The sequence below is a fragment of the Lampris incognitus genome, chromosome 2, assembly GCF_029633865.1.
Source record: "Lampris incognitus isolate fLamInc1 chromosome 2, fLamInc1.hap2, whole genome shotgun sequence".
Classification (NCBI taxonomy): Eukaryota; Metazoa; Chordata; class Actinopteri; order Lampriformes; family Lampridae; genus Lampris; species Lampris incognitus.
Genome location: NC_079212.1, coordinates 42,304,108 through 42,322,198, shown reverse-complemented (window position 1 = coordinate 42,322,198; position 18,091 = coordinate 42,304,108). Strand labels below are relative to the sequence as shown.

Here is an 18,091-nt window from a genome sequence, read left to right as displayed (position 1 = left end):
AGCCCCCCCCTCTCCAGTTCAAGGATGGTCGTTCCCTCTTCACATAGATGGCCTCTTTGACTCCCCGTTCAAACCAGCGTTCCTCCCTATCTAGGATGTACACATCCTCATCCTTGAAAGAGTGGCCACTGGCCTGTAGATGGGTGTGGACCACAGAGTCCTGGCCTGAGGCATTAGTTCTTCTGTGTTGTGCCATCCTCTTGGCCAGCATCTGTTTGGTTTCCCCAATGTACGAGTCACGACAATCCTCCCGGCACTTTACTGCGTGTACTATATTGCTCTGCCTGTGCCAGGGGACCCGATCCTTGGGGTGGACCAATTTCTAGTGCAGCGTGTTTTGGGATTTGAAAGCAACTGAGGTGTTTGGAAAATATGCGTCTCAACTGATCCGACACCCCCGCTACATATGGAATCACCACTGGTTTACGCTTAGGCAGCTGTTGTCCTTCTTCTTTCTTTGATTGGCTGGTGCACCATTTGGGCATCTTCCTTGCTTTGGCAAACACCCAGTTAGGATAACGACACTTAACCAGGGCCTGTTTAATGTGGGATTTTTCCCCTTCCCCGGCTGTTGTGTCGGTGGGGATGTTGTCACCTCGGTGGTACAGCGTCCTGATGGCACAGACTAGGAGTCATCAGGACGTTCATGTTGCTCAAACCATTCTCGAACAATGTGTGCAGTGTGGCAGCGCCCATTATGCTGCTGAAAGAGGCCACTGCCATTAGGGAATACCAGTGCCATGAAGGACTGTAGGCACATGTCAAATTAACATGCACATGAATGGTCGGACCCAGGGCTTCCCAGCAGAACATCACACTCCCTCTACTGGCTTGTCATCTTCTGACAGTGCATCCTGGTGCCATCATTTCCCCCAGGTAAACAGCACACACGTACACAGCCATCCATGTGATCTAAAAGAAAACGGGAGTCAGGTGACATTCTTCCACTGCTCTAAGGTCCAGTTCCGACACTCGCGTGCCCATCGTAGGTGCTTTCGATGGTGGACAGGGGTCATCATGGACACTCTCACCAGTCTGCGGCTACGCAGCCCCATACATGGCAGGGTGCAATACATTGTGTGTTGTGACACATTCCTCCCATAACCATCATTAAAACTTTCTGTGACTTGTGCCACAGTAGACCTTCTGTCAGTTCCGACCAGACGGGATAGCCTTCGTTGCTCTCATGCATTGATGAGCCTTGGGCGCTCAACACCCTGTCACTAGTTTGTGGTTTGTCCCTCCTCGGACCACTGTCGGTAGGTACTCACCACTGCCTAACGGGAGCACCCCACAAGCCTTGCGATTTGAGAGATGCTCTGACCCAGTCATCTGGCCATAACAATTTGGCCCTTGTCAAAGTCACTCAGGTCTTTACTCCTGCCCATTGCTCCTGTGTTGACTATGAGAACTGATTGTTCGCTCACTATCTAATCTACCCAGAACTTGACATGTGCCTTTGTTTGGAGATGATCAACGTTATTTGTTTTTATATATATATATATATATATATATATATATATATACACTACCGTTCAAAAGTTTGGGATCACCCAAACAATTTCGTGTTTTCCATGAAAAGTCACACTTATTCACCACCATATGTTGTGAAATGAATAGAAAATAGAGTCAAGACATTGACAAGGTTAGAAATAAGGATTTGTATTTGAAATAAGATTTTTTTTACATCAAACTTTGCTTTCGTCAAAGAATCCTCCATTTGCAGCAATTACAGCATTGCAGACCTTTGGCATTCTAGCTGTTAATTTGTTGAGGTAATCTGGAGAAATTGCACCCCACGCTTCCAGAAGCAGCTCCCACAAGTTGGATTGGTTGGATGGGCACTTCTTTGAGCAGATTGAGTTTCTGGAGCATCACATTTGTGGGGTCAATTAAACGCTCAAAATGGCCAGAAAAAGAGAACTTTCATCTGAAACTCGACAGTCTATTCTTGTTCTTAGAAATGAAGGCTATTCCATGCGAGAAATTGCTAAGAAATTGAAGATTTCCTACACCGGTGTGTACTACTCCCTTCAGAGGACAGCACAAACAGGCTCTAACAGGTACTATTTAATGAAGATGCCAGTTGGGGACCTGTGAGGCGTCTGTTTCTCAAACTAGAGACTCTAATGTACTTATCTTCTTGCTCAGTTGTGCAACGCGGCCTCCCACTTCTTTTTCTACTCTGGTTAGAGCCTGTTTGTGCTGTCCTCTGAAGGGAGTAGTACACACCGGTGTAGGAAATCTTCAATTTCTTAGCAATTTCTCGCATGGAATAGCCTTCATTTCTAAGAACAAGAATAGACTGTCGAGTTTCAGATGAAAGTTCTCTTTTTCTGGCCATTTTGAGCGTTTAATTGACCCCACAAATGTGATGCTCCAGAAACTCAATCTGCTCAAAGAAGTGCCCATCCAACCAATCCAACTTGTGGGAGCTGCTTCTGGAAGCGTGGGGTGCAATTTCTCCAGATTACCTCAACAAATTAACAGCTAGAATGCCAAAGGTCTGCAATGCTGTAATTGCTGCAAATGGAGGATTCTTTGACGAAAGCAAAGTTTGATGTAAAAAAAATCTTATTTCAAATACAAATCCTTATTTCTAACCTTGTCAATGTCTTGACTCTATTTTCTATTCATTTCACAACATATGGTGGTGAATAAGTGTGACTTTTCATGGAAAACACAAAATTGTTTGGGTGATCCCAAACTTTTGAACGGTAGTGTATATATATATATATATATATATATATATATATATATATATATATATATATATATATATATATATATATATATATATATATATATAATAGGCCCTGTGATGGACTGGTGGCCTGTCCAGGGTGCCAGGGTGTTTCCCCGCCTGCCGCCCAACTACTACTGGGATAGGCTCCAGCATCCCTGCAACCCTGAGCAGGATAAGCAGTTTGGATAATGGATGGATGGATGGATGGATATATATATATATATATATATATATATATATATATATATATATCAAAACGGATACAGGAAAAAGATGTTAATGCATAGCAGTACAGGCCTGTTTCGTGCGTCTCGCACTCATCAGCTGCTAATGTTTTTTTCACAAAGAGTCATACAGTTATGTTGTCCAGCGTCACGCCCCTAATTTTGGTTGGACAGCGACCAATCAGATGGTGAAACATTCAAATTATAACAGCCAATGGGGTAGGTACTTATGACGCACAGCAACCAATGGAAGGGTAGAAAACATTACAACCAATGGGACTGGGGTAACAAGGTAACTTATGTGAATTATATATTGGGGTGGTGTTGGGGCACAGTTGGGAGGACAGGTAGTAAAAAAAAAAAACCAAAAAAAAAACCAAACCAAAAAACCCATATTTAAAATGGCATATTAAAAAAAAGCATATTTAAAAAAACCTAATAAATGTCATATGTGTATCATCTAATGGAGGGGGGGGTGATAATAAAGACGTTTTACTTGTAGTTACAAAGGAGATATTTTTTTCGGTATCTACAACTGGTGGCCAATTCGTTTCTATTATTCAAGGTGGACATATCAGGTCTGCAAATAATAAAATATTTTTTTGCCAAGCACAGGTTACATCTTTTACCCCTAACTGAATATGCATTACTCTTTGCAAGGATTTTCCATGAGACGGAATAACTGATACTCTTGTCTACCAATGACCAAATGTGGCGGCTTAAGGCCGTTGCATTTTTCGCGTGCTCATTTCTGAAGGTACTCATATGGGTGTTAACCTAATTTTAAAAGGGCCCTCTGTTAATTACATGGGATTAACAGAGGGCCCTTTTAAAATTAGGTTTAACACCCATATGAGTAGCTTCAGAAATGAGCACGCGAAAAATGCAACGGCCTTAAGCTGCCACATTTGGTCATTGGTAGACAAGAGTATCAGTTATTGCGTCTCATGGAAGAAAAAAAAATTATATATATGTGTGTGTGTGTGTGTGTGTGTGTGTGTGTGTGTCTGTAGAGTGTTTCTTTCTGAACCCGTCAATGGTGTTATATGTGCTCAACTAATGAGGAGCGGAATATCAATACAGATACAGGAAAAAAAAGTTTTAATACATTGCAGTACAGGCCTGTTTCATGCGTCATGCACTCATCAGCTGCTAATCTGATGATGATGATGATATATATATATATATATATATATATATATACATACACACACACACACACACACACACACAAATACTCAAAATCTCCCTCTAACCCTTTTTCGGGTGTGTCTTCCTCAAACTCGGGCCATCTACTAGAGGCCTGGGAAATTGAGGGTTCTGCACAGTATCTTAGCTGTTCTTAGGACTGATACATTCCTCCTTCCTTCCCTTTCTCTTCTTTCCTAGGAACACACACACATATAACTAGTTCTGTTCCCTAACCAACACTCGGTGCCAGCACAGCTTACAACAGCACTGATTTGAATGCGTTGAAAGAGTGAAACCACATCAGGTGCACAGCAATGGGGTCTCCCTGCAACTGGCAGGGGCAGATGTGGACGTGAACATGCTTGACACTTTTTGATGGGGATGAAAAACCTCTTCAGCCACTAGTTCAACACATTTTTGTCCGAGCTACTTGTGGTAAAGATCGGCTCCTTCACTTCGCATTTACTTACATCCACCCCATTACATTACAGTGCATTACACGAGAGGCTGTAAAAATGCTGAATCTTCATTTTTAGATGTACTGTTTGGCACAATTCAAACATCCACGACAGATGCTTGTTGGCTTTGTGAATTGTAATGCACTAGTTTGTCTGACACTGGGAGGAGTATTTGATTTTACAGGTAACACAACCTCAGGAGGACATGTGGAGTGTGCAATCTGTAGCAATCCCCTCTAACTTTACGAGTTTCTTAGCCTTTATTGTCCAAAACAAATCAGAACAGGCTTGCTAGTGTGAGCATTTGTGGGAATCTGATGCCTTCAGAGAGACTCCAAACGACAGTATTTACACGCCATTCCCCTCGTTGGCTTATCGTATTTAGCCTATTTCCTGGCCCGAACAAAATCCGCTCACCATGGTCTTATACCTTAAGTTGTACAATTGAAGTGTGTGTCTTTGCACATGCTTTCAGGGATCCTTTTGTGTACAAAGTAAAACTCAGTGTTTGTGTTCAACGACTTTGAAACCTAAGTCAATGCCCCCCAGAAACTAATTCATATTTGTTTTTGATCACTTGAATCTAGCTCATCCCACCATATCCCGCGCACAACACGTCGAGGACAAAAAAAGCGGATATTAAGAAAACATAACACAGATGTGACTTGTTTATTTTGCCTGAAATTAAGATTTTCTTTACAGTCAACAATGTGAGTGGTCGCTCTTTTCGGGGACTTGGGTCTATCAGAAGTTGAAACGTCTGCTGTACTTAGAAAGTATGTTTCTAAAGGGGATGTAATGAAGTCTGACAGTGCTGAGCCATAATCATTGGGGGTTGGTGGGAGGTATGGTGGCGGGCTAATTAATCCTCTCCATGTTCTGGGTCTGTGAGTGGCAGAGACCTAAGCTGTTTTATAAGACCACAGTCACCAGCTTGATATTCATGCTACAGTCAGAGCGGTCCAACTCAGTGCCCCGGAGACGAGGACCATGGGTGAAACAGTTGATGACTACACCACTCTTGCAGAGATTCCAATCACAAGCCATTTTCTCTTTGCTTTGTCTGAAAGGGATGATTTTAGACTTTAATCGTTCTCACTTCAGAGTATCTCACTTGAGCCAATGTCTAAGGCACTCTCAAAATCCATTCTGATTCAATATATATGTCACATATCCTAACGGCCGCTGTGTTTTGAGTTATTTGATGCGAGCACTGGTATCCGTCTCCCTGTCTTGTAAATATTTCTGTTGTTTGTGGGCATTGAACAGCTCGCTCGAAATCAATGGAACAGCGGTTCAGATGGAGTTAGTGTAGCTAGCAGCCACCCTAAGTGACAGAATATCAAATTACACTTATTCGGGGCATCCGGGCGGCATGGCAGTCTATTATTCCATTGCCTACCAACATGGAGATCTGTGTTTGAATCCCCGTGTTACCTCAGGCTTAGTCGGACGTCCCTACAGACACAATTGTCCGTGTCTGCGGGTGGGAAGCTGGATGTGGGTATGTGTCCTGGCTGGTGCACTAGCGCCTCCTCTGGTCAGTCGGGGCACCTGTTCAGGGGGGAGGGGTAACTGGGGGGAATAGTGTGATCCTCCTACGTGCTACATCCCCCTGGTGAAAACTCCTCACTGCCAGGCGAAAAGAAGCAGCTGGCGATTCCACATGTATCGGAGGAGGCTTGTGGTAGTCTGCAGCCCTACCCGGATCGGCAGAGGGGGTGGAGCAGTGACCGGGATGGCTCAGAAGAGTGGGGTAATTGGCCAAGTGAAACTGGGGAGGAAAATATCCCAGCAGTCATTGGGCGGCAGGCGGGTAGACACCCTAAGCTCATGTCAATCCACTAAATATTCGCTGCCAATGCACCTTGCCGTTTCCTTACTCCGCTCTTCCACTGTTTGATGTGGTCCATTCATGTGGAGGGAAAAATATCGGAACAATCAAGAGATTTAGAGTCACGAGTTAGTATTGGATCGAAGAAACATATGGTCCTCAACATGTGATGGTAGACCCCTGAATTTGAATTAGGTTATTCGTTGGTAAAATTAGAAAGTAAAACAACTTTGTTGGCTAGCAAAGTGATATCCTGGTGTTCTGCTAATGCAGTGACTAAAACATAGCAAGTGAATAAGGCTACTGCTGAAAGTGAATATGGCTACTGTCATGATAAACTTTAATGGTTGCTGGATCATTTCATTAGCCATTTCCTGAGAGATGCTGCTGTGACCAACTGATCAAAAACACAACATACAATATACAGGATGGAGTGTCTCTGTGTCCAAACTGGTTGGATGGCAGTTTTATGTGATATCTTCTCCCCCAGTGACCATGAAGTGGATGAGGCAGGTATATGTGATGAATCAATGATGTTGCTACAATCTGGAGTGTTGAATCCGTAAAAGCTCTGCCTCGTGCCCCATGTTTTACCTCAAAGAAAAGAAGAAGTGTTGCTTCTACTTCGATATAACCTTTATATCATGCCTGGTTTGTGTCTTTTGCAATATTTATCACACTTCAGTCATATTTGCTCTCATTGATGCTCATGAATATTTCTCACTTGCTTTCTTTTTGCTTAAAGCTGAAATCCACATTTCTTTCTTTACCACTTAACTATTATTTCATTCATCTGGACCATGGATTAGGTTAAATAATACGAACTCGCATCTTTACCATGGTCGGAGATGCTCTCCGGTCTCTGTACACCACTGCTGAATGTTTTTGATTGGGTTCCACAAACACTGGTGCAGCAGAAACCACATATGTGTTGGAAACAACCTCAGCAGGAAAAAAGACTGAAACGTGATGCTGACGTGACGATGCTTCTGCGGGACATAACAGAGTTTTAGAATAGTTGCATGAAGTTTGTAATCTTTAAACTGCCTGTTAGCTATAATCCAAGGGTACCATTTTTTTTGGGGGGGGGGGTTGGGATCCCCCCCCTTTTTCGCCCCAATTGTACCCGGTCAATTTGCCCCACTCTTTTGAGCTGTCCCGGTTGCTGCTCCACCCCCTCTGCCGATCCGCGGGCGGCTACAGACTACCACATGCCTCCTCCTATACATGTGGAGTCGCCAGCCGCTTCTTTTCACCTGACAGTGAGGAGTTTCGCCAGGGGGATGTAGCACGTGGGAGGATCACGCTTTTCCCCCCAGTTTCCCCTCCCCCCTGAACAGGAGCCCTGACCGACCAGAGGAGGCGCTAGTGCAGTGACCAGGACACATACCTAGGACTGTCAAGATCATTAAATTTTAGTTTACGATTGTCATACAAATAATTGTGATTAATGATGTCTTTTTTTGTTGCCCCCCCTCCCTCCCCAATTGTACTTGGCCAATTACCCTATTTTCTGAGCCGTCCCGGTCGCTCTGCCAATCCGGGGAGGGCTGCAGACTACCACATACTTTCTCCGATACGTGTGGAGTTGCCAGCCGCTTCTTTTCACCTGACAGTGAGGAGTTTCACCAGGAGGATGTAGCACGTGGGAGGATCACGCTATTCCCCCCAGTTTCCCCTCCCCCCTGAACAGGTGCCCTGACTTACCAGAGGAGGCGCTAGTGCAGCGACCAGGACACATACCCACATCTGGCATCCCAACCGCAGAAACGGCCAATTGTGTCTGTCGGGACGCCCGACCAAGCTGGACCCAACACGGGGATTCAGACTGGCAGTCCCCATGTTGGAAGGCAATGGAATAGACCGCTACGCTACCAGCATGTCCTTAATTGTCTTTTTCTGATCATTTTATGCCATAGTATAAGCCTAATCATAGTTTAATAATACACATATACCTTATGAAGAAGAGCCATTTATTGGCACTGAACATTGAACTGAACTGAACACTGGACATGAAAATATATAAATTTAATTTCTGTTTGCCCTTTAGACTTTGTAAACAAAAATTGCACATGACAGATATGACATAAAATAACAATTTAAATATACAAAGCCTATTGTTGAAATATACAAAGAAATGAGTGAAAATAGAAGGTACCAATAATCACAATAAACAATGTACTATGGCCAAAACAGGCCATATCCTTGTCAACCACAACCACAACTAGTCATGTTCCTCACTCGTTAGGTAGATTCCGGGCAAGGAACACCAACATGTTGACCTTATCTGGCTTCAGGCAACATCTCACTGGGGTCACAATGTTGCCAGCTGTACTGAACATTCTCTCAGAGGCAGTACTTGTTGCACAAATGCACATGTACTTTTTTGCTAACTTGGCCATCAAAGGGAACCTTGCTTGGTTGTCGCGCCACCACAACAGAGGATCCACCAAGAGTTCCAGTCTCTCCTCCTGCAGGTACCGTCTCAGTTCAGTATCAGCTCGCACTCTTTTTGGCACAGCCTGGTTAGCAATTTGGGTTCTTCTGTTCTGTAACAGGTTGCACAGCCTCTTCTTCTTGGGTGCAGGAGATGCAGATCCATCATCTTCTGCCACAGCTCTTTTATAGTCCCCACCTCCGTCACTGTTGCCTCCTTCCTCTCTCATCTCCATCATCTCCCTTAAAAGCTGGTCTTTAGTATCTTCCACGACCACTGCATCCCCGATGTTGCCCCTATACCTTGGATCGAGGAAGGTGGCCTTTCTCAGGAGCTGTTGAAGTGGTGTTGTGCTGTACTTTTCATCAAGAACACGGCAATTTTTTTTCTTGATGTTTGCTTGGAGTGTGGTGTCCTTGGGGTCTGGGGATAAGAGTTCTACCTTTAGAAGGTCCAGCATAGGCTTCACAGAGGACACAGTCATATACTTTTCCCCTAACAGAACATCAGTAAAACCAGCCACCGGTTTCAGTGCTGCGTTGATGGATTCCAAGACAGATGTATCCTGCCAGGTCAGGGTGAGGTGCCCATGTTTTCTGTCATCGATCAGTACATGTCTTATGGCAGGGAGTTTTTCCAGCACCCTCTCTACCATTTTTTGCTTGGTACCCCATTGTGTAGAGACATCCTGCAGGAAAGATAAAACATTAGGCTTTTGTTCATTTTACCAAGATTACATGACAATGACCCAACGTTTATGGTTTCAATTTCAAAACTTTTTCTACAGCATCTAATAGAGAGAAATAAAAGTAAAAGTAAATTATGAATAAAAATGAGTTTACAAATTGACTTGTGCAGATGTTTTAAATAAATAATGAATAACTCACCAGAATTAGACTGTGTTGGGGGAGATTGGCCTCAGTCTGTGCCTTTCTCGGGTCTCTCTTCTTTACGCGAGCTGTGCGTTCCTTCTCACTTGCTATGGCATTTGTGACAGCTAAATGGAAATTATGGCCAAAACAATTTAGCCATGGCCACCCAAATTTGCCTATTGCAGCCACAATGTTAGAACCATTATCTGTGGTTATGCTGGACATTTTCTGCTCATCTAATGCCCAGTCTGCCAAAGCAGACCGAAGGCCTTCTGCAAGCATATCGGCTGTGTGGTTCTCTGGTGTACATCTTGTTTCTAAACACTTCGACTGTAGAACCCAGTCAGTGGTGAGGTAATGTATTGTTAAGCTCATGTCTACTACTACTACTACTTTCGGCTGCTCCCGTTAGGGGTCGCCACAGCGGATCATCCGTTTCCATTTCTTCCTGTCTTCTGCGTCTTCCTCTGTCACACCAGCCACCTGCATGTCTTCCCTCACCACATCCATAAACCTCCTCTTTGGCCTTCCTCTTCTCCTCTTCCCTGGCAGCTCCATATTGAGCATCCTTCTTCCAATATACTCAGCATCTCTCCTCCACACATGTCCAAGCCATCTCAATCTTGCCTCTCTTGCTTTGTCTCCAAACCGTCCAACCTGAGCGGTCCCTCTAATATAATCGTTCCTAATCCTGTCCTTCTTCGTTACTCCCAGTGAAAATCTTAGCATCTTCAACTCTGCCACCTCCAGCTCCGCCTCCTGTCTTTTCGTCAGTGCCACTGTCTCCAAACCATATAACATAGCTGCTCTCACAACCATCTTGTAAACTTTCCCTTTAACTCTTGCTGATACCCTTCTGTCGCAAATCACTCCTGACACTCTTCTCCACCCACTCCAACCTGCCTGCACTCTCTTTTTTACCTCTCTACTGCACTCCCCGTTACTTTGGACAGTTGACCCCAAGTATTTAAACTCAAATGCCTTTGTCACCTCCACTCCTTGCATCCTGACCATTCCACTGTCCTCTCTCTCATTCACGCATAGGTATTCCGTCTTGCTCCTACTGACTTTCATTCCTCTTCTCTCCAGTGCATACCTCCACCTCTCCAGGCTCTCCTCAACCTGCACCCTACTCTCGCTACAGATCACAATGTCATCCGCGAACATCATCGTCCATGGAGACTCCTGCCTGATCTTGTCCGTCAACCTGTCCATCACCATTGCAAACAAGAAAGGGCTCAGAGCCGATCCTTGATGTAATCCGACCTCCACCTTGAACCCATCTGTCATTCCAACCGCACACCTCACCATTGTCACACTTCCCTCATACGTATCCTGCACCACTCCTACATACTTCTCTGCAACTCCTGACTTCCTCATACAATACCACACCTCCTCTCTCGGCACTCTGTCATAAGCTTTCTCTAAATCTACAAAGACACAATGCAACTCTTTCTGGCCTTCTCTATACTTCTCAATCAACATTCTCAAAGCAAACATCGCATCTGTGGTGTTCTTTCGTGGCATGAAACCATACTGCTGCTCACTGATCGTCACCTCTCCTCTTAACCTAGCTTCTATTACTCTTTCCCAAATCTTCATGCTGTGGCTGATCAACTTTATACCTCTGTAGTTGTTACAGTTCTGCACATCGCCCTTGTTCTTGAAAATCGGTACCAGTATGCTTCTTCTCCACTCCTCAGGCATCCTCTCACTTTTCAGGATTGTGTTAAACAATGTAGTAAAAACTCCACTGCCATCTCTCCTAAACATCTCCATCCCTCCATAGGTATGTCATCAGGACCAACTGCCTTTCCACTCTTCATCCTCTTCATAGCTGCCCTCACTTCCTCCTTGCTAATCCGCTGAACTTCCTGATTCACTATCCCTACATCATCCAACCTTCTCTCTCTCATTTTCTTCATTCATCAGCCCCTCAAAGTACTCCTTCCACCTTCTTAGCACACTCTCCTCGCTTGTCAGCACATTTCCATCTCTATCCTTGATCGCCCTAACTTGCTGCACATCCTTTGCAGCTTGGTCCCTCTGTCTAGCCAATCGGTACAAGTCCTTTTCTATTGTTTTCTATTGTTAAGCTCATGTATGGGGTCATATTTGAGCTTGAGCACATTTCTGTAGTGGCTGAGTAAAAGTCAATTTCTTTTAAATCCTTGATATTATTGTAGCGAATTCGGGGGACAACGCAACCACAGGAACTGCCGCGGCCGGGAAGCGAACCCTTATCGCCCGCACCGCAGGAGACATCGCTAACCGCTAGACTAAAGGGTCGGACCCGCCAGCTAGCGGCCAGCGTGTCTTCTTATCCACGCACGTTACACTACCCCCCTCCTTCGGGAAGCGCGTCCCCGCGCTTAAGCATATCAACTCCTTCACGCCTCAGGGCGCATACGCTTCCAATGGCCTTACGGTCCCTTCATCCCACTTCTGACACCAATGTAGCGAAGTCGGGGGACAACGCAACCACAGGAACTGCCGCGGCCGGGAAGCGAACCCGTATCACCCGCACCGCAGGAGACATCGCTAACCGCTAGATTAAAGGGTCGGACCCAGCGGCCAGCGTGTCTACTTATCCATGCACGTTACAATATCATCCTTCACTTGGTTGTATAACTTGGGGATTGCAGTTCTGGAGATGTATGTTTTTCCTGGTAATTCGTACCGATTGTCAAACTTTTGCAGCATTTCTTTAAATGCTGGTTTTTCAACCGTATTGAACGGCTGCATTTCTTTGGCTATATACCGCGTTACCCTGTCTGTTAACGTGCACCATCTGGTACTGTCACGTTTATATTTAGACACTTGTCCGAAAGCTTCAGGAACAGCCAATTGTCGGGATGGAACTGCGGCGGTGGCTGTCTTTCCAGGTTCGGTGAATTGGGTGGGGTGGTGGATCCGTAGATGGTTTCTTAAATGTGTGGCGTTAGCGCTTTTGATCGCCACCTTTTTGCTGCAAATCCGACAAATCGCCTCCTCCAAGTTACTGGGCTCTCCTTTTCCATTTGGCTTAAAACCAAAATGTACCCACAGCGGTGCTGTGGTGTTTGGCTTTGCAACTATGTCCATGATGTTAACGTCAACAGATGCTCGTCTAAATGCAGTTGTCGAATATTACAGAATATTATAACCGGTTATTTTCTTGCCCGGTGCGGGATTCGATACGGAGTGTTCTGCACCACAAGGCGACATCACTAACCGCTCGGCTAAAGGGTCAGATCCGTTAGCGAGGGGCTAACGTGTCTTATTAGTAGTTTACAATATCATAGAATTAAGCGTCTCAAGATAAACGGTTTGTAGGCGCTAATTCACCACTCGTGCATGTGCGCACTCAGGGGCGCGACAAGATGACGTCATTAAAGCGCCGGTCAGACAACAAACGGTGGAAAATGACGTGGAAATAGTGATGGAAAGATTAAATTTCTGTTAGTTTCATTCAGCCGTTTTTATACAAATTAATGTAAACGATTCTAACGATTATGGACAACGATCGCGGTCAGCTCAAACGTGCTATTACGATCGCAGAAGTGGCGCAACAAGATGACGTAATTAAAAGAGCGCCTATCAAACAAACGGTGGAAAGCGACGCGGAAATAGTGACGGAAATATGACATTTCTGCTAGTTTCAGCCAGCTGTTTTCAGACATGAATGGAAACGACTCGAACTATTATGCAAAATGATCGCGGTCAGTTCAAATAATCGCCGATTACGTAATACTTGTGACAGCCATACACATACCCACATCCGGCTTTTTTTCCCCGAATAATTTACAGAATGTAATGAACAGTCAAGTCATAAATTACCAATTTTTTCAGCAACATTTAAAGGCGCTCTCTGGTTCTTCACCTCCTAAAAACAGTCGTTATAGCGGTGGTCTTGCTCTCTACTGACGCCCATCGGCAAGGTGCAGTTGGGTCTCTTAACTAGATGCAACAACTCATCTACTAAACTATCGCTTCCATTCATGTACAGCATTCGCTTATTTACCTGTCAAAAATAAACAAAAAAGATGCGACGGCGGCATCATTTACAAATCCTTTCCCCTTTTTCAGAGCTTTCCATCTTGAGAAGGCCACACCAATATTCGCCCTGGGTAGGGGTTAAAGTGGGATTTGGTAAGTGGGGGATCTCTGTATTAGAGAGGTGGGCAAAAGTGCGGGAGTGATAGTCGGCCTCAATACTGCGTCTCAAATCAGGAAATTAACCCTACGAGCACATGCACACACACACACACACACTACATGCTCAATAAATCACTGGCTACATGTTCAATTTAAAAATTGACGTTAGTTGCTTGAATGAAAACCACAGCAGAGCTAGACAAAACTATTGGAAATACTATTGGAAATACACTGAAGATACTCACTCTTTATGCCCCCCAATCCAAGATAATAGTGCAGGTAGCAGGTTGACGCTCTCTCGAGTCTTGCCTGCCTGGTGCGGTGAACTGACCCTGACCCGTGAGTGTGAAGCCAGTCTCTTTTGATGTCAAGTCTGGTGAAGCCACACAGCAGGCAGGTGCGGGTCACGTGAGGACGCGATATCATTCAAACTTTTAGAAAAAGTAAAGTAGTATAATAATAGAAGAACGACTTTATTTGCGATTTATTTTGTAATTCTTGTGAATTGGCTGCATCATGTTTTTTGTTTTAAATTTTACTGTGACAAAAAGGCTGAAATTACTCCTGTCTACAGAGTGCCGGAACTCAGCTCCGGTTGACTTGGGGGAGGAGGGGAAGTGCCGGTGTCGGGATCCGGGTAGCTCCGGCCCACTTTAATCACTGGCCCTGGGTTGTTTCGCCGATCTCGAGGTTTTTCTTCTTTCGTCTTTTATTCTCTTTTTAGACCTAACTGTTTCAGACTCTCCCGTTACGTCTGCTGGGTGAGGTATGTCAACGATCCTCCATGCTCGACCTGCTAGCCGTTCACTGCACCGAGCAGACAAGGGACTGCCTTGTAGTAAGACATCGTTCATCATCATCAGTTCCGTAACCTATGGAGGTCGTAGGAGCACAGCTGATGCCTCAGCAGGTCTCTTCCACCGTTCCCTATCCATCACGGCTCTCCCCGCTTTCGACTTCACCCCGAGGAAGGTTGGTGAAGGATGTGGCCGTTGTTAACCCGGGCCTCAACGGATCCGGTATGGTGATTGAGTTTGGTTGAGTCATCATTGTGTTTCAGTAGGGGGAGTACCTGGTGGTCCCTATCTCCTCTCCAGGTATGGATGTCCGTTGGCTCACATAGGAACTATCCGTCCTTTGGCGGGTTTTGTTTTTAGTCCTGCTGGGTGTCCACACACCCTCCTCACAACAACCCAAGGGTTGAAGTGGGGGGTGCCAGTTTAGTCGCCGACGCCCCGACAGTTGCAGTTTAACGTCGTACCCAGGACAGCTTCCCACCCGCAGACACGGCCAATTGTGTCTGTAGGGACGCCCGACCAAGCCGGAGGTAACATGGGTATTCGAACCAGCGATCCCCGTGTTGGCAGGCGACGGAATAGACCGCCACGCTACCCGGACGCCTCAGGATACCATTTTTACAAGGGGGAGAGCTGTTTACTGCTGAGCTGATGGCACATTGTTTTCTGTTTGTGGTTCGAGAAAATCAGTTGCAACAATTTCTTACTGCCTCTTACATCGAACTATATCAGAACATTGTTTTACTGTTATGATTGCTTGCTTAACAGAAATGCAGCATTGTCATCAGGATTCAAATGTATAAAATAGTGATGATGATGATAATAATAATCCATCCCCTGTGATGGCCTGGCGGCCTGTCCAGGGTGTCTCCCCGCCTGCCGCCCAATGGCTGCTAGGATAGGCTCCAGCATCCCTGCGACCCTGAGAGCAGCATAATAATAATAATAATAATAACAATAATAACCAAGTAATTCTGACAAAGTACAAAGACCTGGAGATTGAAATTAACAGGATGTGGGGAATGAAGACCGAAACAACACCAGTGGTCATCGGAGCTCTAGGACTCATGAAGAAGGGAATGGAAGCGTTCACCAACTGTATCCCAGGAAACATCAACGTCAGGACAGTCCAGAAGATCGCCCTACTCGGAACAGCCCACATATTATGACGAGTACTGTCAATCAAGTGACATCTGCCCTGTAGTGCTTCAGGTCCATAGTTTGGACCCGGTTCTACAGATGTAAAACAGGAAACGTGAAAGAAATAATAATAATAATAATATGATAATAACAGTGACAATAAAATAATGACTTATTAATGTGGAAAAATAGCGGATTTCAGCTTCAAGATCACATTTATAGAACATAGAAAAACTGAAATTTTTAAACATGGAACATTATTTTGTTGGGGTATGTTTTTGCTTGAGTTCTGTGGGGGTTTTTTTGGATGTAGTTGTGCCTGTTTACAATCTGCAATATAGTAAAGAAAGCGAGAAGAGCAAAACCCTGAACAGTGATAATCCAGAGGACACTAGGCTTGCGAGTCTACAATCCATGCATTACAGGATAAGGTGAACATTCTGCAAAGTAAAGTACTGCATAGGTGTAATATAGGACATTTTTTGGCAATCCGACCCCTGAGCACTGTGTCGACAATGTTGATACTGATCAAGCAATGTTCAGAAATTCCAGCTCATATTTCAAGGCAAGCAAGTACATGAAGCAAATGTTGCAGTAACGTTACCACAGTGTGAGCCCAGAGGGACAAAAAAAAAAAAGAAGACAAAAATAGCTGTATCACTGCATATCAAACATTTCCACTTGAACTAAACAACAATGCTGTCTCTATTTACTTGGCTGGCGTGTTCGTTTTGTCTCCAGGTGACGCCATGTTGAAGCCTCAGATGCTTAGGATGGTGCCTTACTTCCTGGACAGGCTGACCATCGCTCTCCACCCGTCCTTGGAAAACTTTGAGAGCCAGCTTCTGCAGCTTATCAACACGGACTGCCACAACACAGTAAGGCCTATACCCCCCACAACACACTGACAACCTTGATTTTGGGATGGTTCTTGCCCACTGCAATGGATGCTAGAGCAACACAGTAACACAGTAATAAACCTTGCAATGACATGTTTTCATGTTAAGGAAAAGATTTACCCCATATTACTTTTACCTATAGCTGGGTCCAGTCAAGCCAGTTTCGGTAATCAGGAAACATTTATTTGTCATTTCATATTACGTACTACATACACAAAAAACCGAAATTCTGTTCCCCCCAGCCCATAACAGTGCAACACAAAAACACATATCCAAAAAGTCTGTGAATGTTCTCATTCATCCAGGTCATGGTTATCCAAAGTAGTTGAATCAAGTGCAACTGGACTTGGTATATATATATATATATGTGCCAAGTCCAGTTGCACTTGATTCAACTCCTTTGGACATATCCAAAAACAACACCACCAAAAACGTACAAAAACAGAGAGAACAAAGCACAAAAAAGAGAAAAACAGCCAACAACACAGTTCACCCAGTGCAACACAGTCCAAAAACTCCACCGTCCAGAAAACGAACGCCAGCCAGGATGACCGTCAAAACCGCTGGTATGCATGGGCCAGCAGCCAGCCCAGCCTGCCCCGCCTCCGCGTCCCGTCAGACCGCCCTCGGTGCCTCACCCTCAGGCACAGCTTCAGGCAGGGCCGTGGTCCCCGGGCCCATCGGACGCAGCAGATCAGGCTCCCCCAGCCAATCCAACAACGGCTCTCCAGCCAGACACCCTCGACACACCTCCCCCGCACTCCACACGACGACACAAACGCAGACGCAGACAAAAACACCGCACAGTCGACGCTAGGCGAGGCCGCCGCCAGAACGCCTTGATGTTTCCTCTCGGGGGCTAGCCATGGGCTAGCAGTTAGCTTAGCCCCCCCCCCCCGCATCCTGTCAGACCCCCCTTGGTGTTTCCTCTTTGGGGCCACAGGACGCAGCAGACTAAGCTCTCTCAGCAGATCCAGTGCCAGCTCTCCCAGCCAAGCGAAATCGACGATCAAAATAAAAACTTCACACGATGACACAAACTTAGACGCAGACAAAGACACTGCACGTCTCACTACGTGAGTCCAAGCCACCATCTTCCCACACACAAGCCAATCCAATCCATTTTTGTCATATGGGATTCTGTGGTGTGAGCATTTCACTTTTGTACCTTCAGATCGGCATGTGAAAATAATCATCCCTTCTTGTTACACTTTTTAAAAATGTATTATCCATTATGATTTCTTAAATTTGCATGTGTCTAAAATGCACATGCCTGTCATTAGGCCTGAGTGATATTGACAAAATCAAATATCACAGTATTTTGGACTCAATACCTTTATCGATAATGGTACAATA

At 45.1% G+C, this 18,091-nt stretch overlaps 1 protein-coding gene across 1 annotated transcript in view; it reads left to right on the top strand.

Moving 5' to 3' along the window:
- The window catches only part of nphp4 (nephronophthisis 4), a 309,249-nt gene that overhangs the window by 65,876 nt on the left and 225,282 nt on the right, over positions 1-18,091 (top strand). The window contains exon 8 of the mRNA XM_056302210.1: positions 16,578-16,714. Coding sequence (XP_056158185.1) covers positions 16,578-16,714 — 137 coding nt within the window. The remainder of the gene's footprint in view (positions 1-16,577; positions 16,715-18,091) is intronic.